Source organism: Centruroides vittatus, unplaced genomic scaffold (genome assembly GCF_030686945.1).
Source record: "Centruroides vittatus isolate TY-2023 unplaced genomic scaffold, ASM3068694v2 scaffold_3315, whole genome shotgun sequence".
In the NCBI taxonomy this organism is placed as follows: Eukaryota; Metazoa; Arthropoda; class Arachnida; order Scorpiones; family Buthidae; genus Centruroides; species Centruroides vittatus.
This window is the reverse complement of record NW_027122703.1, coordinates 1,385,736-1,409,039: the sequence shown is the minus strand read 5'-3', so window position 1 is coordinate 1,409,039 and position 23,304 is coordinate 1,385,736. Positions and strand designations below refer to the sequence as shown.

Here is a 23,304-nt window from a genome sequence, read left to right as displayed (position 1 = left end):
ATCCTGGTGTCACCCCAAGTCATACCGTGGGTGTCACCCTTCTTAACTGTTTTATAAAACAGTATTAGATTATTGAATTGTAATATGCCCGCGCTCGAGCAAACTTGAACACTATATCGAATAAGCGATATTATTGCATAGGTTTATATTGACTAGCATGAATCCGTTGAATTTTTTTTAGTCGTGGGTTGAGTCGGTCAAACTTTCCATGACTTAATGTTAAAGCACGTTGTCGAGGTTTATTTCGCGACTTATTTTTTCACAGTCAGGTGTCGAGGGAGGACAGAACTTACAAAAGGAGGACGGTTAGTCACCTTAACAATATACATTATTATAAAGTTATATTGTATTTATTATCCGAATTACTTAATATACAGTAGATGGATTAATTGAGATGTGAAATTTTTCATTCCTAATGCTTTCAATGTATTTTCAAAAACCACAAAATCATCTTGGGTTTTAAATATAAATTCAATGAGTGGTTGAAAGTAAAATTTGTAGATAGATTAATATTTTTCAACAAATTGTTAGTATCTGTCAATAATATTTATGAGTTTCAATTGTTATTGAATATATTTATTTGCTTGATTTACAGTTTTTTGGAAGTAAAGTGAGTGAAGAGCATAACGGATTTTGCAGTAGAATTGATATTATCTTTTAAAAAAATTTTACAAGAAAAAGCTATAAAGATAAACCTGAAATTATATGATGTAATGAGTTTTTTTATTTATTTATTTCAAAGAAGAAAAGGCAATGTCTTGTAGACAATAAATGGCCTCCCTGGTACAGTACAACAAATTAAGTTGTGTCTGACATTAAAATCGTAAATAAAATTACACAGCTTAAACTTTCTTTACTAAAATGGTTTCTGACTATTTTTATTTTACTTTCTTGGCTGTTATAACATGGAAAAATATTGTACTGTAATTTGTCAAATTTGACACTCCAGGTTTTTTCTGCAAATCTCAACAATTTAAGACCTGGCGAACCCAAAAGTTTGAAAACTCCGCTCATAGCGCCAGAGACCAGACCCTAAACACTGGGAAGTTTGGTCGTAGGTTCTCGCCGTGCTCGGACGGGCTAGCAGCATGGAGTTTTTCCAACTTATCTCCGTGTCCATAATTGCCTGAATGGGGGCCAGCTTCCCATAAAAGTCCTTCCGGAAAGGCATTCTATCTCCCCTCGTGTACGTTTAGGCCGGCTCTTCGGTTGCCTAGCGATCAGCCACGTGTCTCTTGGAGTAAAGGGCTATACAGCCAATAAACTCCATATGAACCTCTTAGCAAGATAGAAAGACAAGAAAGTGTGAAAAGAGACGGAATTTTGAGGGTGCACGTGCATGATAGCATCCATTTCATTTTATATCAGGATGGAGTTGTATTTGGCATGGTAATTTGTATGTAAGGGGTCATTGATAATATGGATATATTGTGCTAATTTTTGGTAACTCAAATTTTAAAAATGCTTGAGTTAATAAATTTTAAAATATCAATTGCCGTTTTAATTTTCTTTTTGCAACGAAATACAGTACTTTATTTTTACCACTGTCCTCAAAACTACTACTGCAGGTGAAACAATAAATTCGTCAAGATCTAAATAAGCAAAACAGGTCGACAGATCAGTTATTTATATTTCCTTTTGATTATTTCTGAACGGAAAGTTCTAAAATTTTTATACAGTAGTAACTTTATTTTGCTTTCTAGAGAATTTTCACTCTATAAGCTTTGATGTTCTACATGTTCAATATTTATTTTTTTTTTTTTTTAAATTTTCAATTACTGTATTTGTAATTTCTATTGAAAAATATAAATTACACGAATTTTTAATAAGCGATTTATTGTGAAATGTAGTACTGTATACAGGTATACCTCGCTTTACGTCGGTAATTGGTTCCAGGAGAAGCGACGTAAGTCGAATTTACTTGTGTAGTTACGACGTAAGTCGAAACTACGGCGGAAAACGCCAATAATGAGCACTTAAATGTCATTGTTAACACTTTTCGCCCTGTGGGCACTAAGAGGGCCTCTTTTAGCAAGCCTATTATGGGTTCGGCCATGCCCACAATGGGGCCCGTCATATCCTGATGGATCATCCCCCGAAAAATTCCTGGGGATTTATCGACGCGTTCGGATTCGAACCCGGGCCCCCAGAGCGGTAAGCTGCCATCAGGCCCCTTATTAATTAAGAGACTATTGTATTAAACTTTAGAGTAAAGAACTTGAGGCGGCGAGATAGAAGGGGGTCATGTGTCATATATCTTGAGTGGGGTCAGATTTAATCAAACTTATTGGCATTTACAATATTTTTATGCCTTTTTATAAAAAAGTATAAAAATTATTTTTTTAAAAAGGCCTGCCGTATATTATAATTCTATTTTTTGTTTTATTTTTAAATATTCATTTTAGTTGAAACACACAAAATTATTCATACGCAAATAGTTAATCTTTGATTTATTAAATAGATTAAAAATTAATTTTTTACCAGAGGGCGTAAATTTAAACATGTCAGCCACCATTTGATTGAAACGGATGCAAGATAAAGGTATTAAAATCTTTTATAATTTTATTTTAGCCTTTATAATATATCATTTTAAAATTATAAACAAAAATAATTTAGAAAATTATCCATTTTTAATTATTTGAATCATAGAAATTGTTTAAAATAAAAATTTTTAATTTCGTTATCCGCCCACGTGAAAAATGAATAAAAGAAAATAGATGTAAACAACGATGTCAAGGATTTAAATCTTAAAGCAGATATTTTTAGGAGAGTTCATTTATTTTTTATTATTTTTTTAAATATTTAAATTTAACACACTATCAAAGATGAGTTCACAAATTCCCTCGTATATCTTTTATAGAATCAATGGTGCAAAGTCAAAATATCATGTTTTGCATAGAACATTCACATTTTGGTTTTCTTATTTTTTTTTCTAGTTTCACCTATTTTCCTATCGTCTTGTGTATTATTTCATCAACTGCTGACACGTTAACTAGGTATTCTCTAGGAAAATGAATCTGAGCTCCGTTTTCTGTTTTGGCTTGATAGAAACACAAATATGAAGATATGCATCTAATGTTCTGTCGAAAGCAGTTTAAAACTCACGGGTATGGGGAGGATGTGCATGTCATAATACCAACAGATACATCAAGATACAGTGGAACCTTGCTTAGTGAGCACTATTCATAATTAGGGTTGCCAACATTTGCCAACTACTGGCCTGGAGGATTGCCCCCCCCCAAAATAAACAGTCACAATATTTTATTTAGTCAACAATTATATTATCATATACGAGTACAGTATATATATTTATATATAGTATTACACAGTTAACAATCCAACATTATTTTATATAGTAAGTATAATTGTAATGCTTCTTATTTCTTAAAATTATATTTTTTTTCTGATTTTGCTACTTGCAATAATTTTTTTTGGTCATGTTGAAATAAATAAGAATGAAAAGCTTCGCAGCTCATGTCAAAATTAATTCGAATGCCTAACTCTGCTTTAACGAGCTCCACTCGCATTCTACTTCTATCATTTCTCCAAGCAGATTCCATTATAGAAAAAATTCTTTCCACAAATGCATTGCTTACAGGTACGCTTAGAACTTTGCCAACAATTTGTTTGATTTCAGTCACATCAAGGGTTTTAAAACTAGACACCCATATTTTTTCTGTTGATAACACCTCATTTCAAAGTTTTTCTAAATTGTTATTTTGAATTAAAATTATTTTGTCATATAGAATATCTTCATTATAGTAATAAGTATTAAAACTTTATCACAAAAAAGGATATTTTAAAAAATTACTTCTACAGACAATTTCAATTTTTACTTAGAAATAAATAAAATTCATTTATTATATAGGAGACAAACAAAAATTTATTTGAAAAACACAAATATTTGTTTTATTTGGGTCTCTAATTAATAAAAAACGACAAAACACCATTTTAAAGTGCATTTTTATTCATATAATATATTTATAAATAATATGTAGCCAAAAACGCAGCCAAGTCAAATTTCTCTAGCTTAAAAAGTAGCCAATGAGCCAAATGCTATTTTTTATGCCAAACTGATAAAAGGATAGCCAAATTTTGCACAAAGTAGCCAAATCTGGCAATGCTGCCTATGGTAGCGAAATATGGCGACCCTTCCAGTAATCTCGATGACATGAGTGTTTAGTAATGAAATGTAGATGGTGCTTATCGTAATGATGATTTTGTATGCAAATTTTCAACAAAAGTTTTCGATCTGGAAATATGAGGAATAATGTGAATGTTACAGAATAATTAACAAACCAATTTTAAATTTTAATATTAAAGAATAATAAGTAAAACATTGATATTCCTGGTGAAATTACTAGTAAAACTGGAGACTGGATAAATGTCACCAAAACTGGAGTCTCCAGGCGAAAATGACACGGTTGGTAACCCTATTCATAATGAGCAAAACAAATCGTAAAAAAATGACTCTCTTAATGAGCGACGAGAAGAGGGGAAGTCCGGGATTGTGTGCATGTTACATCAGTCTGTGTTTAGCACTCGTTCCGCTTGCATCTTAGTGTTGCTTGTGATCAAACATTTTTCCAAACTTGTGTTTGGATATATTATGTATAAACATCAACAACCATAGCCTGTTATATAATAAACATGCTAAATGATATGCCAAATTCTTGGGCTATGTAAAGGCTATAATTAAATATTAGAAATTAAATAATTTGACTAGAGGTAGGCAGTTATGCTGCCATCTCATATTAAATTTAATGACCAATACCAAATTAAATTTTGATTTTTTTTTTTTTTGTTTTCTGTAAATTGAATTTGCATTACAGGTTGCTTCATTCTGTGCTAGAAGAAAAGATGATGATTCGTGTTCTTTAACAATGTATATTGTATAATTTTCTTTGAATAAACATTATACATAAAATATTTGAGTATTTTTTTTTTGGCATGGAATGTATTAGCGTATTTTACATTAATTTATATGGGAAAAATTGCTTCACTTAATGAGTGATTTCACATTACTAGTAGGATTCTAGAATGAATTATGCTTGTTAAGCGAGGTTCCACTATATGTTTTAAATGCCCATATGTGCAGCCAGCTGTCTACTAACTCCATCAACTGGTTAAAATGTGCATGTGTGTGTTTTGAAAAGTTAATTTTATTGTGATGTTGTACATGCAAAATACTCATGGTAAACATCAAAATAAAAACAACAGTAGAGCATCGATTATTCGACTTAATTGGGGACTGGGGTTGGTCGGATAACTGAAAAGTCGGATATCCGAAAAGTATGAAAAAATACATTATTAGTATAGTGTATTAGGCCTGGTTTAAATACTAGCCTCCCTCTCATGGTCGAGCCAGTACTGCCAGCTAAAACATGCAAAAATTTAACAAAAATAATATTAAAGTAGCCAAGACATAACCAAATATTGTAGTGCCACATCACTAGTGGACATTTGAATTTGCCGACTAGAACACGGTCGGATAATCGATGCTCTACTGTAGTTGTAGATATCAATATAAATTAACAGCAATTGTAAACATGATTGATATGTAATGTGTGATGAGCTTATGACTGGCAACCCATCCATAGAGAGTATGTGGAGAAATTTGACCTGGAATATTTCATCCCATACATCAAATCTCAAAATTCTAGCTTCATAGTGATATTGGCTTTTCCAAGTTGTACATACAATCGAGTTCACATAAGTCGACACCCCAAGGGGAAGTGGAAATGTGTGAGTTATCTGATATGACGACTCAGACGAAGTTGAAAAAAACCACAAAACTATAATTAGGAAAATACAGTAGTGCTTTACACAGTACATGCAATGTATCTCTCTGACCATTCATCACTGTCACTAAAGTTGCTTTCTACTCCAAGTACTTCAGCAATTTCCATCGCTTTTTGTTTCAGTATTGGCCCTGAAACAGGAAGATTCAATGAATGAATTTGCTTTAGCCAACGTACCAGAGCATTGTCGACATCTTTGTACGGCGACTTTCTCTGGTGTTTTTGAGACAGCTGCGATGAAGTTTCTTAATTTTCCTCTTTTTTCTCCAGAATTCCCACTAATGTTGTTCTTGGAAGGTTTTTTTGGTTTGCAAATTCGGCTTGTAAAGTTTTATTACATTCAAATTCAGATACAAGTTCATATTTTTCTTTCAGTGTAAGCGTTGTTAGGTTTTGGATACTCATTTCTAACAGAAATGTGAAACACTTACTGCAAATAACGCATGAATGAAAGGTGAGAAAATGCAAAATCGGATTTTGCTGTGACGTTAACAGTGGCGTGCCGTCCATGGAAGATGTGGAAGCACCGCTTCCCTTGTATTGTCTAAAATATAAATACATATTGTGTGCTTATTTTCATATTTAAATGTACTTTGAATTAATTAAAATTAATATTTTATTATAACTGCATTATGTATCTTATTACAAATTTTTATATATTTGAAAAACAATGATAAGATTGCTATTGTATATTTGAATATAAATTCGTGTATGCATATTCCCAATGGAAGTACTGTATTGTCGAATACAGATAGCTTCCACAGCAAAAATATTTGAATGGTGTAAAGCAGCTAGATTACAGGCATTCGTGCATGCACTTTACAGAGTACCAACCTCACGCGGTTTAGCTTGTGAATGCTACACATCAAAATATTGTATAATGCTTCCAATGATCCAGGGCCGGCACAGCTTCTCTATCATCAAATGTCACTACACATCATTGGACATTAAGCTGTGTGGTGTGAACTCATTTTTTTCAGGAGGGAAGATGACTTATCTGATGTCTAAATGAGTGTGGGACAGAAAAAGTATGTCGATTTATCCAGTGGTGATGAGTTAAATGGTGTCAAGTAAGCCAGAGCTTTTTAACGTTAATGCCTATGTAAGTCAGCTGAAAATTGACTATTTAACTGACGTGGTCAGAAGACTGACCACTCGAAAGGTGTGGTCAGATTTCATTCAACGACAGTTAAATTCTGCTTGGCAAAAGCTTCTCTCTCCTGTATTCAGAGAGATGAAGATGATGTCTCTCTAAAATTATGGATGAAATTGTGACAACTGCTAGAGATTTCAAATTGGGGTGAATGAAGATGACATTGAAGAGCTCATAATGGAACCTGAAACTGATCTGACATTAGAACCCCAAGAACTCTTGAATGAAAAACCAAGAATTTCAGCAAGATGTGTTTTCTTCTGAAAAAGAGAAGGAAGAAAGAGGACCAATGCAGACATCTGCTATTAAAGATCTTTTGAAAAAGTGAAAGGATGTCAGAATAACAGTCTTAGAATGGCATCTAAGCTAGGTTCAGGATATCAGGCTTGGGGATCTCTCTAACGACAATGCTATTAATTACTTTCGAAAACTCCTGAAGAGGGAAAAGCAATCAACATCGGACAGATTCTTTAATGCCCCATAAATAGAAAAAAACATGACTGATAAAAATTCAAGACTGTGTATGTATATATTATTATTACAAATAAATAAATGTAGTAAGAAAGTATATTATTTTTTATTTTTTTTTTCGATCTCTAGAATGAATTAACCAAATTCCCATAAGAATCTATGGTAAATTGATAATTGGGTAACAAACATGGTCTTGGAATGGATTATGTTTGTTAATCACTTACTGTACTATAAAATTACATTTTGTTAGTTATATTTGTCCCTGTTTTGCTGAGGAAATATCTATATATTTGAAATTAAAACATCATGAATATTTATTGAATCACAAATTTAAAAAATATTTCATTCAGAATTTTTTTTTTATCTTGCTTGTGGACAATCCATTCCACTTAATTATAAGTACAGTGGGTTAATGAACGAATCGGATAACGAACACTTTCGCAAAAGATTTTTTATGTTCAGACAATGAATACATGATCCTCTTTTTCATAATAAAACATATCTTCATTCAAGAATTCTTGGCATTCTTCTGTCATCAGATCCGTTTCAGGTTCCATTATGAGCTCTTCAATGTTCTTTATTTCTCAGATGTGATTTTTGTTACTCCTTTAGCTACTTGAGTCTTCTTGATTATACTGTATCTTTCTTAGATAAGATTGAACTGTGCCCTACTGTAGATTTGTTCAAGCCATACTGCCCAGCAACATCAGACATCATCTGCCCACTTTCTACCTTTGCTATTATACTCTCACCTTTTGAAAATAAAAACCGATGCAAAACTTAACGAATGCCTGCCCAACAGTCTTGCAAATACTATAAATGAATTGTTTCTGTCAGAAAAATAAAAGGCTGAAATCGCAAGGAAGTATTTCAAAGTTTGAGGAATACTATCTGATTAGTGTATATCGGGTTGAGCGTCAATGTCGATGTCTCCCATGCTCTGAAAAGTTTCGAATTGTTACCTGAAGACAAGGGAAAATCAATTGGTATTTGCTATTTTCGTCACTTCTTTTTATGTTTGTTCAATGAAGTGTTCATTATCTGATCATAAAAATCTTTTGCGAAAGTGTTCATTATCCAATTTGTTCGCTAACCGATCACCCACTAATAAAAAAAACGTTATAAACGTTATAAACGAAAAAAACGTGCATAACGTTTCTTTTCTTGTAATAGAAATATTTTTGCGGAAGTATTTTTGTTATTTGTTTTTATTTTTATTCTTACTACGATATTTAGCGCATGCGCAGTTTTGTTAGTTTCTAATATACGACGGCATTTTTTACTTTGGAATTATTTTTGAATTTTAAATATTTGTATTGCTTGTGTTCTATTTTTCTGCATTCTTTTTTGTTTAAGTTCGTTGTAACTGATGATGGCTGTTTAAAACAGTCGAAAACGTTATTATTAAATAGTTTTTATTGCTGGAAACATTACGGTTTTTGTTTTTTAATAGTTTATCTTTCCAGTACTGGTTTAATTAGATCACCCACTGTATATACTTTTAATTTTTGGGGGTCTTCAGAACAAATTAATCAAATTCCCATAAAAATCTATGGTAAATCAATAATAGGTTAACGAACAATTCGGATAGCGAACAAAGTCTTGGAACGGATTATGTTTGTTGACTGGTCACCCACTGTATTAATAATGCGTTAGCATTCATATGGTTGAATGTAGACTATTTCATGACAAACCAGTCAATAAAATCATTGTCAGAGTATTCAGTGCTTATATTAGGATATAAGCACTGAATTCTTAATGCTATATCTCCCTCATTCTTAGTGTATGCTTTAGGTATAAAAATTTATTAGTATCCAAAAATATTTCATATACTGTATTTGTTGGCTTATAAGATGCTGTAGTTTGTAAAACATCCTAATTTCAGAACAGTAAATATAAGAAAAAACTTTAAGAAATAGAAAGCCAATATAGAAAGGGATAGGATTGTTTCTTTTATTATTTTAGTATTATTCAACTTCAGATTCATTACCGATACAATCATTATTCTCAACATTATTATAATCATCATTTTGCTTTCTTAATGCATTTGTCATTGATTTGAACTTGAATGTATAACTGAAATTTACTTGTTATTGTGACAACATCCTGGTAATTGGACTGCAATTTTTAAAAAATTGTAGACCTATAAATTTCCACTGTTGTTTGACAATCTGTCTTTTCTTAAACTCGAAAATGGAATTAGATGAAATTTGAGATTAGATATGGAAACCTTAGGGGCAGGAATCCCCAAGTGACTATATACGAACTTCTGGTTTGCACCCGAAGTTATGCTATTTCAATTTGAAAGTTTTCCTCTGAAAACAGTTAATAGATGATCAACACAACTTTATTGTTAAAGGTAAAGTATGATGTACAGGGGGAAGTTACTACTAATTTGAGGTAGACAGTGTATATTTTAAATGAAATAAATTAAAAATACGATTAAAAATTGCAGCCCGGCATTGTGATGATTTCACAATAAATAATCGCTTGTTACTGATTACTTGTTTGTCATGATGTAAACTATACTACCTACATTTTGTTGTTTGCTGACTTCTTTGAATGTGCTGTATTGCTGCTTTTGGCTTCTAAGATGCAGGACAATTTTTCGAAGGCATTTATAATGAAAATAGTGTCTCTATAAGCTGACAGATACAGCAATTAAAAGTAAACATAAATTTCAATTGTCTATTGGAACAAAACTTCATAAAATGGATAGTTTTTAAAGATATTATTTTGATTGAATTAATTGATGCTTAATTTTTATTATTGTATAAAAATTATTACGGATATAAAATAATTTATATATTTAAATTTCATTTTCAGTAATTTACTATGTAAGCATTTATAAAATGACATTGAGTGATGAAGACCAAAAGAGCACTGTATCGAAGGAAAGATCTGCTGATTTCAGTCATACTGATTGGTATGATATTTATGGTCTATCAGTTACTTTCGATGAATCAATTGGGAGAAAATTCACTCGAGAAACAATTTAAGGAAGATTCAAAAAGAAAGCATCAAGAACAGATTCTCGAAGAATTAGATAAATCGATAAAATCTCTAAATATAATCATTGGTGTCTTACCTCAGAATCAAAAATTTTACCAGAATACATCAAACTACTTTAAATGCCTTGATGGCAAAAATGAAATTGTTTTTTCTCAAGTGAATGATGATTATTGCGATTGTAAGGATGCTTCTGATGAACCAAGTACAGCTGCCTGTTCAAATGGCCGGTGAGTTCAAAAATTTTATTATTTTCTGAAGAAATCAAAAAGTTTAAATAATGAAGATTTAATATCCTTTACTATCCTTTATTTCCATCAATAAAATAAGCATAAAAGTTAACCTGCCAGTTTGAAGATCCAGGTTTGAGTGCAGGTTGGTTCAGAAATTTTCATGGATGGGTTGATGTCGACAAGTCAAACCTCCCTTTACCGTCAAGCCATCTCTATTACGGTTCTAGCCGAACCTAAGATGGCTATGGAAAAAGCCTTCTTAGTGCTTTAAAAGTTAAAAATTAAAAAGAAAATTCTTATTCTAGTTGAAATAAGGATTTATTAATAAAAATTTAAGAATAATTATAGATTTTGTACAATTTTTTTTTAATTGTAGCAAGATTGTATAAAAAATAAATAAGGATTGTTTTAAGCACTTTTGAGGTTCCAGGTTTAACTTCTTTATAGGTATTATACATTTAAAGATACAGAGCCAAAATATTATTAACGAGTAGTGTGATGAGGCCTTTAAGAAGGCAGTCCCCAATCGTGGCTGGTTACGGCCATGCATTAATGTGGCCCTATCAACATGTATTATATACACCAACCCTTGATTTACACAACTTTTGTGGAATTAATCTACTATTGATATATAATTAAGGATTACATGTAAATTCTTATATCTAATGATAGCATTAGAAATTTTAATTTAATCATTGTTTTTAATTTTTAATATACAGTGAAACCTCAATCTACATATCATCTTCCTAAAAAAAATCTTTGTTTTACAGCAAAGGTTTTGTGAATTTTGAATATCCACAGTCGCAATTTTTATTTCCTATTATTTTCCCAGAAACATTGTTTGATTTCTAGAGTTTTCCGACAAATTCTATTTAAACTGTGACAATTAAATCTGCATTAGTTATTGTTTGATATATTTTTTCCCTTCATCTATTGGCCAGAATTTTTAGTCTTGAAGAACATTAATCCTGGAAAGATTATTTTCAAGAAAAAAGAAAAAGAAGTGTCATATACACAGAAATGTGTTATGCATCAGTAGCAGTAACAGCAGTTGATGTTTTTAAAATGTGGTGTTGCAACTACCTGTTTAGATTCCGTACAGACAATGAGCTGATGCAACGACTCAATGATACCAACTTTGTAAACTTCTACATTCACAAAACACCAGGATGAAATCAACACGTTCCTGGACCAGTTATCGGTGTTGGAGAAAAGATGAATAAATATCGTAAACGTTTTAGAACCTCGATGTTCTATTTTTCTTCTGCGTTCCATCGCTTTTCTTTTTATCGTCTGAAGAAGAACTATTAAGGTTTGAAAACGTTTAAGATATTTTTTCGTCTTCTCTCCAACACCGGTAACTGGTTCAGGTACGTGTTGATACCAACTTTGCAACAAAAATTTCAAAAATTATACCAGTATACAGAATACCTTTAATCCAATACCATTGGGAGCAGAGATGATATGGAACCTTTTGAACTTAGCTGTTCAGACATTATTAGCTTTGTATCTTTTTATTCAATAATAATTTAACTGTGTTTATAAAATGAATTTTATTAATTTATCAAATTACTTTGGAGTATAACAAATAATATGAACAAGAGTATTGCATTAAAAATTTATAAAGTAATATTTTAAGTAATCACAAATTCTGCACTTGGCATAAACCAGATAAAAAATAGGAAAAGTAATGAATACACAAGTTTTCTGATACAAATATAGGGGAGTATAAGTTATCTACTTTGGCATGGTTAAAAATTGACAGTATGTATGGATTTTTAGATTTCTCAAACTTGTTTGATAAATATATTCAAACAGAAAATGTATAATTAAAATTTTTTTTGTAAGTATTAAAAATATAAAAGTGCAAAGAAATAAAATTATAATTGCTATTGGTGAGTTGACCATGTCCCAAACCAGTGCCAAGTTTTACTAAAGTACTTTATATATTTGAGTATATCAGAATGTATCTGCAAGCTCGTGACATCACTGAAAGAGACAAGACAAACAGTACAAATATTGAAAGTTTACTGTTCAGTTTGAAAAGGAAAAGTGAATAAATGAAGCTTAATAACTTTTTTAAAAAAGAATTATGTAATATAGATTGGACTTGTGGCTGCCATGCCAGCGCCAGAGATCCCGAACACAGTCTGGCAACACTTGCCAAGGAGAGTTGGCTGGCAATGTGAAAAGGAGGCGCAAAAGGTTTGCGGGTTTTTGTCTGGGTGTTGGCCGAGGATGTCGGTGACAGTTCTCACCTTTTTAATAAAGTTTGTTGTTACTGTTCGTGTTTGTCTGCTTAGTTCTAAAGATCAGTAGGATCGAATGACAAAGTGGTGACCCGAACGTGATTCGATGAATGAACTACCTGGACTTTCGACTGAATTGGATAGTGAACAACTCTGTGTCTATGAAGGAACATTTTTAACAGGACATGCAGGTATGATCAGTTTCTGAATCGTAAATTCAATAAGAAGACTAAGAGTACGTGACTCGGGCTAAGCCTAATCAAAGACTATCCCGCTTTCCTTGTAGCTGCATAGTTAGGCACCCGAAATGGCGAAACAGAACGAGTTGGAAATTGGACGTGTACAGGCAAAAATGCCTATCTTCACTAAAACCAACATCAAATTATTTTTTGTGCAGCTAGATGCAGCTTTTGCCATTAATCGGATTACAAGTGAGAACACTAAGTACAACTATTTAATCAATTCCCTGGACGTGGAGATTCTATCTAACGTCAGTGACTTAGTATTTGACTGTTCAGCTGAGGCTCCATTTACTAAACTCAAAGATCGACTCCTCGAAATTTTTCAGAACTCCGCTGCTAAAGAGGCTAAAATTCTGCTTGAAGATCTGGTGTTAGGGGATCAGAAACCCAGCATTTTACTCCGTAAAATGAGGGAGCTTTCAGCGGGCAAGATTACCGAAGAATTTGTGGCTCCAACGTCTCCCCAAAAATATTAAGACAGTTCTGGCTGTTAGCGGTGATGAACTAGACAAGCTAGCCATCCTTGCTGACAAGGTTGCTGAACTTACAGAACCAACCCAACTGGCCAGCATCAACTTAGAAGCCGGAAATCTCGTAATCAAAAATCTCGAAATGCAGATTTTAGAACTCACAATGAAGGTTGCAGAACTTAATGTATCGCGTACTGCTCGTCCCCATTATCGTAGTAGAGAGAGAAACCAACATGACCCGAATTCGAGGTATTGCATTAGTTCACGCCCTCGAGGAAGAAGCCTCAATCGTCAGGGATATTGTTACTACCATGATAAGTTTGGATCAGCTGCTAGGAAATGTCGTTTGCCGTGTTCCTTCGACCGAACTGCTGATCAGGGAAACGAGTGCAGCCAGCCGCAGTAACGGCCTGTGTGTCCAGCCTGGCTCCTAAATATAGCCGTTTGTTTGTGTATGACAACAAAACTGGCCTAAATTTCTTAATTGATTCTGGAGCAGATTTATCGATCATTCCCAATCGCACTAAGAATCAACCTACAAAGGTTGAATTGTATGCTGCCAACGACTCTAAAATCTCAACGTATGGAACAAAGGTGCTAGAACTTGACCTCAACTTAAGACGTTCTTTCAGATGGGAATTTACCATAGCTGATGTGCAGAAGCCTATAATCGGTGCAGACTTTTTGGCCAACTTTGGACTCATTCTCAACATCAGAAAGAGATTACTGGTTGACCCCCTGACTTCCCTTACTACACGAGGAAGATATTATACAGGACCACCTACTTCAGTCAAAACTATAATCAGCAATTCCCCAATGCAGGATATCCTCAAGGACTTTCCACAACTCACTTGTCCTCGACAATTTTCAGATAAAGTCAGGCACAACACAGTGCATTATATCGAGACACACGGTCCACCCGTATTTGCCAAACCCCGTAGATTGCATCCGGCTCAGCTGCAAGTAGCAAAGCAAGAATTCCAGCACATGATGGAGTTAGGTATATGCAGACCATCAAAGTGCAACTGGGCTTCTCCCCTCCATATGGTGCCGAAGGGCCGTAATGATTGGAGACCTACTGGAGACTATCATGCCCTGAATAGGATAACTGTTCCCGATCACTATCCAGTGCCACACATCCACGATTTTGGTCAAAGTCTACACGGAGCCCGAATATTTTCCAAGATTGATTTGGTTAGAGCCTTCCATCATATACCAGTTAACCCAGATGATGTGCCAAAGACAGCCATTACAACGCCATTTGGGCTATTTGAATTCGTTTTCCTCCCTTTTGGTCTCTGCAACGCAGCCCAATCATTCCAATGATTCATGCACGAAGTTCTGAAAGGCTTAAACTTTTGTTTTTCATACCTAGATGACATCCTCATTGCTAGCACTTCGTGGGAGGAACATAAGATGCACATGCAGCAAGTGTTTCAACGCCTTGACAAGTACGGTCTGCAAATCAATGCATCCAAGTGTACTTTTGCTGCCCCACATGTATCATTCTTAGAATACATGGTGTCTCCCCACGGCGTTATGCCACTTCCAGAACATGTATCTGCCATAACTCAACAGAAGCGACCACAGACCCTCAAACAACTGAGAAGGTTCTTAGGCATCTTGAACTTCTATCGTAGGTTCCTACCCCATGCGGCCCATCACCAAGCTCCTTTACACGACCTACTTAAAGGAGCAAAGAAAAACGACCAGCGCGAGATTAAATGGACTGACAATTCAATTCAGGCATTTGAGTCATGTAAGTCACAATTAGCAGATGCCACCTTACTACATCATCCTTCACCGAGTGCTACCCTTGCACTTCACGTCGATGCATCCGATTCTGCTGTGGGCGCTGCCCTTCATCAAGTTACAGCACAAGGTCTCCAGCCACTGGCGTTCTTTTCCTGCAAACTGAGTAACTCTCAGCGTCAGTATTCTGCATGCGACCGAGAACTTCTGGCTGTGTATTTTGCTGTGAAACATTTCTGGTTTATGCTGGAAGCACGACAGTTCACCATTTACACAGACCATAAACCACTAACGTTTGCCTTCCAGCAACGACACGATAAGTGTACACCCCATCAGTTGAGACATCTTGATTTTATAGGACAATTCTCAACAGACATCAGACACATAAAGGGACAAAGACTCAACAATGGAAAAAAATGCCATTGGCATACATTTTTTGATTTAGTAAATACAGAAAAACATGACCTTTTTTATATTATATAAGCCTCCGAACCTATTGTTTTTCTCTTATCCATAGTTTTCTTTCAAGTCTTTCAACAAAAACAATGAATTGAGGTTTTACTGTAACTTATATAAGATAAATAAGGTATATTCCATTATTAATGAGAATGTAAGTGTTAATTTCTTTAAATAAATTTAATTTGCTGTTATAATTTAAGTAAATAAATAGAAACGTACCAATTAATCATTTGCTATTCATTAATCATTCAATCGAATAGGCTCCTCTACCAATTAATTCTCCAATAATCAAAGTAATCAGTAAATAATAATATTGGAAAAAAATGATGTTTAAAGAAACTTCAGCTTCATTAATAATAGTGAGGTTGAGGCTGAAGTTCTAAACATGAAAATGTGTACGTCGGACGTTCAGCACCGCTTTCCTGTAAGCCTAGAAGTTTGACAATGGTGTTTGGAACGTTAGTGGAATCACGCTCGATGTTTCAAACGCTAGTGTCAAACTTCTAGGCTTACAGAAAGGCGCCGCCGAACATCAGACGTACACATTTTCGCGTTGAAAACTTCGGCCTCAACCTCGCTATTGATAATTTCAGATAATCACCGAATAGATACATCTAGTTTTGTTAGAAACTGCTAGCTTTTGTACCTGTGTTTTCAGTTTGAATTTTTATTCAAATTGAAAATGTTATATTATGGTACTAATAAATTTTTAGAAATATGTATTTTTTTAAAGACTAGGCTTTAATCTTATTCAATCTTATTTTTTGAAATAAATTTTTGTTTTTAAACAAGTAGATTATTTTATATTTATTAGCTACATTGCACTTGAAATGCCTGATGTGTGGAAGTAATTGTGACATATGTTAATTACTTTATCAGTTAATAATGGAAAAATATTACCATCAGAAATATTAAAGTTATTGCGTCTATTTGCTCTGAATGACATCAGTATAGGATTTCTAAGAAAATATATAATACATATTTTACATTAACAAAGATAACGAAATCTTGAATCAACATCAAGAAACTTGTATGGAAATAGTATAATCAAAATTATCACATTAAACTAAGACACTTTATTTGTACTTATTTTTATTATTTCGATGAACTTGTCCAATGTTTGGGTTGACCTCTCAATTGAACACTGGGCAAAGGTCACAAGACGGATAGATCCAGACAATTCAGCTCAAAACCAGATGATCAGTAACCATAGCTATTATGGATAGGTTAAGTTATATTGATCACCCAAGAGTAGGAGGCATTAAGAGAACAGAGAAAGAGAGAGTATATAGTAGTCCAGCATTTTTAATTTAAGAATCCCAGTTATCTTACGAATGTAGTTGTTATTTGTGCGCCAGTTGTATCAGTTTTAAATCGATTGCATAACCAATCATGCAGTTTTCCTTCTTAGCATATATATCAAGCAAGTAGGCTGCTAGAAGGCAATACAGACAAGATGCTAAACAACAGAGATTCCAATTTCCTTTATTATGCGAATATAAAACCATACTAATTGTTTTTTATTACAGCGATGTGATCATGCCGTGCACCTGGTAATATACCGAATAAACAAATAGGGATTGTGGTGTTTCTTACTGACCAGTGATAACACAGAAAAACCAACAAAACAAAGCCTTTCTCTTCTCTGTATACAAATCAAATCTCTGACTATTAAAATTTATAGAAGTAACCAAACTTGATCGAGAACGATTTATGTAATTCGTTTTTCAATATTTTCATTAAACTTTAAACTGAATAAGTATTAAAATAAATGCTTATATATTTAATTGGCCGATACTAAGCTTGATAATTATCACATTTTTGTCTAATACATTAAGTTATCATTTTCAGATTTATACATTCTTTAAATTGACACTTTGAATTCAAAAAACATTCTAAATGATGTGTGTTAAATGCAGGCAAATGCGGCCTTGTTTTATTTTATACAGGCTTCAAATTCGGAGAGATTTCCCATGCATGGAAGATCTCTAAGGATTTGAGTTCATAAAGTTTTAAATTAATATTTACAGACTATTTAGTTATACAAATAAGCTACAGAATGTGTATAAATCTGAAGATAATCACCTAAAAGTGAATGTTTTTATAATAAGTTATTGGTGAATATGTTTTTGACGTTTTTGTTATTAATCAGGAAAGTATAGGAGTAATTTAAAAATAAATTATTATATTATATATGTCTATATTTATTTTAATTTTCTTTTTCATTTTTTAAGCTTTTACTGCAGTTACCAAAATAGAAAAAAACCAGTATTTATTAAGTCTTCCCAGGTGAACGATGGTATATGCGATTGCTGCGACGGAAGTGACGAATGGCTAAATGTCTCCCTTCCGTCTCATGTCTTGTTGCCAGGTATTTTCAAATAATTATTGAAAATGTTTGTTTTAATCTGTTAGACTTATTAAATTGAACAATTTTTATAAATAATCGTAAGCTTAGATTGTTAGGATGCATTTAAATACGTTAACAGTTAACCCAAATTGTGCTTATTAAATGAAAATAACCGAACTAATATAATGCATATTTGAAAAACTATGCATTAGAATTTATAAATGAATTATAAATAGTTAACATTCACAGAACTGAAAATGATTTCCGTCGGTTGTGATACATGCCTAGCTGGATATATTTAAATGCTTTACTACATATTATAATGAAAAAGAGTTATATGTAATAAATAAATAAATAAATGTTTTATAAATTACAGTGCATACAATATTAATTTGGATAAAATTTTATGTTACAATATGCATTAAAAAGTTTTTAGTGTGTAATAACAAGCATAGAAAACAGTGTGGTGGCAGATTATCAGATCTTTTCTGTCTTTGCTTAGATACATGTTCAAAAATTATTCTTGACATTGCATGTTATGTTGTTTTCCATTCTTTCAATTATTCTTAATTAATACAGTACACGGATACTGCGAGCAAATAGATTTTCTATGCCGTAAAATACATCATGTTTTGATGACTTGGCTTTACGTTATATATAATTTGATTTTAGTGTTAAATTTGAACACACTAGCATTTTTCTTTCTTTGTTGGTTAGATGTTCAACTCCAGTCCCTGCCTAGAATCTTTAGCATGCCAGATTATCAGAAATTTCAAATGAACAGATTTTATTGTGATTATATATATATATTAGTATTTTTTTTTTAGATAAGAGAATTGTTAGATAAGGAATTGAAAGTTTTTGTGGAATGTGGTTAACTCAAATCAGTAAGGATGTATGAAAATGGATGGTCTCCGAAAATGAAGCAGAACCGAAACAGCACGTCAAGTCGAAACAAAGCAGTTTCGAACTCTAATGGCCGGCATCAAAACTAAAATCAGAAAAATCACCAACTGTGGACCAGATTCCATAATTTAGAGATAGAAGAAACTAATTTTGTTAGTTCTGTGTTCCTAGATAATCATATTGTAAAAAAAAATAGTAGTTTGATTTTTCTGTAGACTTTTTGTTTATGTACCTAGTTTTTAAGGAGCTCTGTATCCTTAAAAGCCCTAGAACTTTTTTTGGTTTTCCTACATTTAAGAGCAACAGGATATTTGTCCTTGACAGGATTTATTTCCTCTTTGAACAACACTTTTACATCACTCATTGCTGTAATGAGATTGGCCTAGTTAATGGATTTTTGATTTATTGAAATCACCAACAAATTATTGACCAAAACCTGCTTTTGCAAAACAATTTGAAATGGTGCTTTGTTGTTAACGTTGCATCTAGCACTCTAAACTCATCCATCTTTAATCAATAACATTCATCATCATCATTTATCAATAAGAAGTTCTCTGTATCGTGATCTAGAAGTAAAAATTGAAGTGCAGAAATTGTCAATTTTTCTTTTTTGGCAGTTGTGGGTGTTTCAGCCCGTTAGAAAAGCTCTGACATCATCTGTGCTTGTTTTATTTGCTGCATATTGCAAAACATCAAGGCAACATTGATTCCCCAATTAATAACAATGGCAGTTTTCTTTCAGGAACAAACTTGACAGCTAATGAAAAGTGTTATACATTCTTTGCTGTTTTTACCTTTGTGACTTGAATCACCTTTGAATTCTATTGTTTTGTCTGACAGACACAACAAAAGCAAGCCCACTTTGTCATCTGCATTGAAAATTTCTTCCAGGTGATAAACTTTCAACCAGCTTGTGCAAACTTCCTCGCTTTTCTCACAGGTTTTATTGAAAAATATTCCATGACTCTTCAATTTATCTGCTTGCTTTAAATTCAGTATTATCTGAATGTTCAGCTTTTTTCTTCGAAGTTTTCTGTTGGCAGAACTCTTGTCTCTATACTGTATCAGCTAATTCAATACGTACTTAGCATCTGGATATTCACATTTATGCTTTGTCCGATTCTGTTGTTCTTTGAAGCTTTTCAAAATCATTTTGTTTTTCATACATGTAGACAAGAGTACTCAGTGGAATTTCATATTTTTCTGGTTTGCTTTCCTCCAGTCTTTGACAGGTACCTTTTCTGCCTGCTATCAAATGTCTTTTTGTTTGCTATTTATATCTACTTTAGAATGAAAATGATCAATATACTGATTAAGTAGTCACTATCGGCAATAAAAATGTCAACACGAGATGTACGTTGTACAAATTTCACTATAAAATTTGAATGTTTAGTTCCAAATAAGATATGTATAGATGAATTCAAAACTTTGATTGGCCAATAACTCAGTAAGTTGCCAAATTAGACATGTTCATTATATTTTTAAATTTTCAAAATTAAAAATTTAGTGCTTTAAAATTGTTAAGATTTGATTGGTCAATTTGCACTTAAGAATGAGACTGTTACTCTAGGCACAAAATGTTAAAATTTTGAATTTTATCGTGTAGAGGTGCAATTCAACTTTGTGGTAATGTTGTCCATCCTCTTGAAAATGTAAAATACAATCTCCGAATTATTTTGACGACATAGAATGCATTGAGTTAAGTTAGGAGAACAAATAAAATTCAAGTTATTGAGAGTCTATTGTATTTATATTCATAATAAATACAGTCAACCTGATAATTACTTCAAGTATCAAATGAACAGCTGGATTCCTTTATTGGGCTATTAAGACTAAATAATTGTTAAGTAATTTTGCAGGAGGTAGGCAGTTAGCTTAAATGGGCTGCCATCTCTTGCTAAATTTGATATTTGAAGTAATTATTGGATTGGTTGTATTTATTATACATATGTTTAATAGTTACTTCAAATTAGTTAATTAGTCTGCAAGCAAAGATCTGGGTAGTGTAACTGGCAATATGCCTGCGTAGTAAGCAGGCATTCCACTCTAAGCCAATCTTTTTACCACATGTCCCGGTTTTCTGGGATTGTCCTGGATGTTTTTAGACTGGATTTATTCCTCTGTTGCTAGATTGCTAGATGAAAAAGAAATAGAAAAAGATATTTTAATGTATCACTGGCAGAGTAAAAATACATATTTATTGCATGTCATGGAGTTGGAGTGTCCCAAGTATCTTTTGGGAAAAACTCATTTTGTCCCAGATTTTATCCCAAAGTACCTGGCAAACCTAAGAATATTCTAAATTTAACAAGAGATGGTGACCTAACTGCTTACTTCTTTCCATAATTATTTAGCTTCAATAATGGAATTTGGCTGTTCATTTGATATTTGGAGTAAACTTCTTATTCCAAAAAAAGTTCCTGGTTTTTAAAAAACTTGAGTTACCATATTATAAACAATGGAAGAAACTTTTATAAGTTACATAAAATTTAATTTCTTAGATATACGAGGGCAGTTTTTTCAACCTCCGACGGTCCATAAAACAAAAATTCATTTTGTTATTTACACTTGTCTTTGTTTTATGGACCATCAGAGGTTGAAAAAAAAAACAGCCTGCGTAAAACCCAAGTTAAAAGAGAAGAATCAAATTCTATGCTCTTAATAGTTGATGTATTATTAATCAATGTGAAAAACTTAAAAATTCCTGAATATAAACAATCACCACCACTAAACCCAATTGGTTGGTGTGTAGCTTTATAATATATGCCAAATGTTATCGGGCTAGAAATGGCTATAAATTACAAAACAATTTGGCACTAGTGAGGTATTAACACCTCACTCTAGTGCCAAATTGTTTTGTAATTTATCAGTAATATAGTCGTTTCTAGCCCGATAACATTTGGCATCGATTGGTATATATTCGGTAAGCTACACAATGAATTGATAATTATTGGGCTTTGAGATGTTTATTTATGCGATGCTTCTCTATTTGGTCCTGCATTAAAATTAGTTTTTGATATTAATTGACACATTTAAGAGTAGTTTTGCCACGTACGATTTATTAAATTTAAATAAATTATTGGATTACAAGAGTAAATCATTTATAAAATGTTTTATTTACAGAAAAAATTCAAGTTGCTGTTGGAGTTGACCAAGTACCTTGTCAAAACCACTGCAGAAAGTAATATAATTTGTGGATAAGAAATTTTGTTACATATGCTTTATTACAGTCATAAATATATTGTACATAAATGTTTAAATAAAATTCTTTATTTAAATTCATACTCTCCTGAGTTGCTATATACAAAAGAATAATTCAGCACATTGTGAATATGTACATAAGTTATGCAGATTATACATCGCAAAGCAATCAAATTGTCTTGCTCATTTCTTTCATCTAATTAAGGCTACCTCTATTTTGAACTATTGCATAAAGTGCGTGGAAAATGAAAGTATAAAAATAGTCCTGTAGGACAATAGTTCTGTATAGAATGTTTTTAAATAAATCAATTTAACAGGAAAGTATAAATTTATTCAAAGAATTCCTGAAAAGTAATTTAATAGAACTCGCATCTTAGGTACTGTGGATATCTTTAATAAATTCTATAGCAGATTTAATTTCCGATACCTTTGGGCATTTTTAATTAGAATCAAGTTGCTATATTATACATTAAATTATACAGAGCATAAATATTTAGATAATTTATACATAGCAGTGCGATATAAAACACTGTAAAAACATTTTAGACAGGCACTCCTGTTAACAGATTCTAAGTTTGCATTTTTTTAAAATGGTCTACACACTGGACATTTTCGATAGCATGAAATAGTAATATACAGACATACAACACATCTTAAATAATACATCATTTCCACTTACAAACGTGTCTAAATGATATGCAAATTTCTTAAGTCTTTCTATGTGGAGTCTTTGCATTTAAGAATGTTTGGTTCGAGTATTCGTATCTGTAAAATATTTTAGAAATTTTCCTATACAAAAAATACTTTTGCGTGGTTTTTTCTTAAATATATATATATATAAAAGATGCATGCATATTTTGCAAATAAGTACAGGTTACTGGGCAAATAAAATACTGCACTGTTGCATTTGAGTTTAGATGCTGTTGACCCACATTACAAGAATAGAAATCAATTTACTTAATCATAATTATGATTATTATCAAAAGATATATTTTGTGATTATCAAAA

The 23,304-nt window shown here is 32.5% G+C and overlaps 1 protein-coding gene across 1 annotated transcript; it reads left to right on the top strand.

Moving 5' to 3' along the window:
• Positions 1 to 2,472: 2,472 nt before the first annotated feature.
• Positions 2,473 to 22,373, top strand: LOC136988574 (uncharacterized). The gene is made up of 4 exons (XM_067286479.1): positions 2,473 to 2,541; positions 10,252 to 10,664; positions 18,074 to 18,210; positions 22,219 to 22,373. Exons 2-4 carry the CDS (start codon positions 10,291 to 10,293, stop codon positions 22,278 to 22,280), a joined length of 573 nt encoding a protein of 190 aa, XP_067142580.1. The 5' UTR covers positions 2,473 to 2,541; positions 10,252 to 10,290; the 3' UTR covers positions 22,281 to 22,373.
• Positions 22,374 to 23,304: the final 931 nt, after the last annotated feature.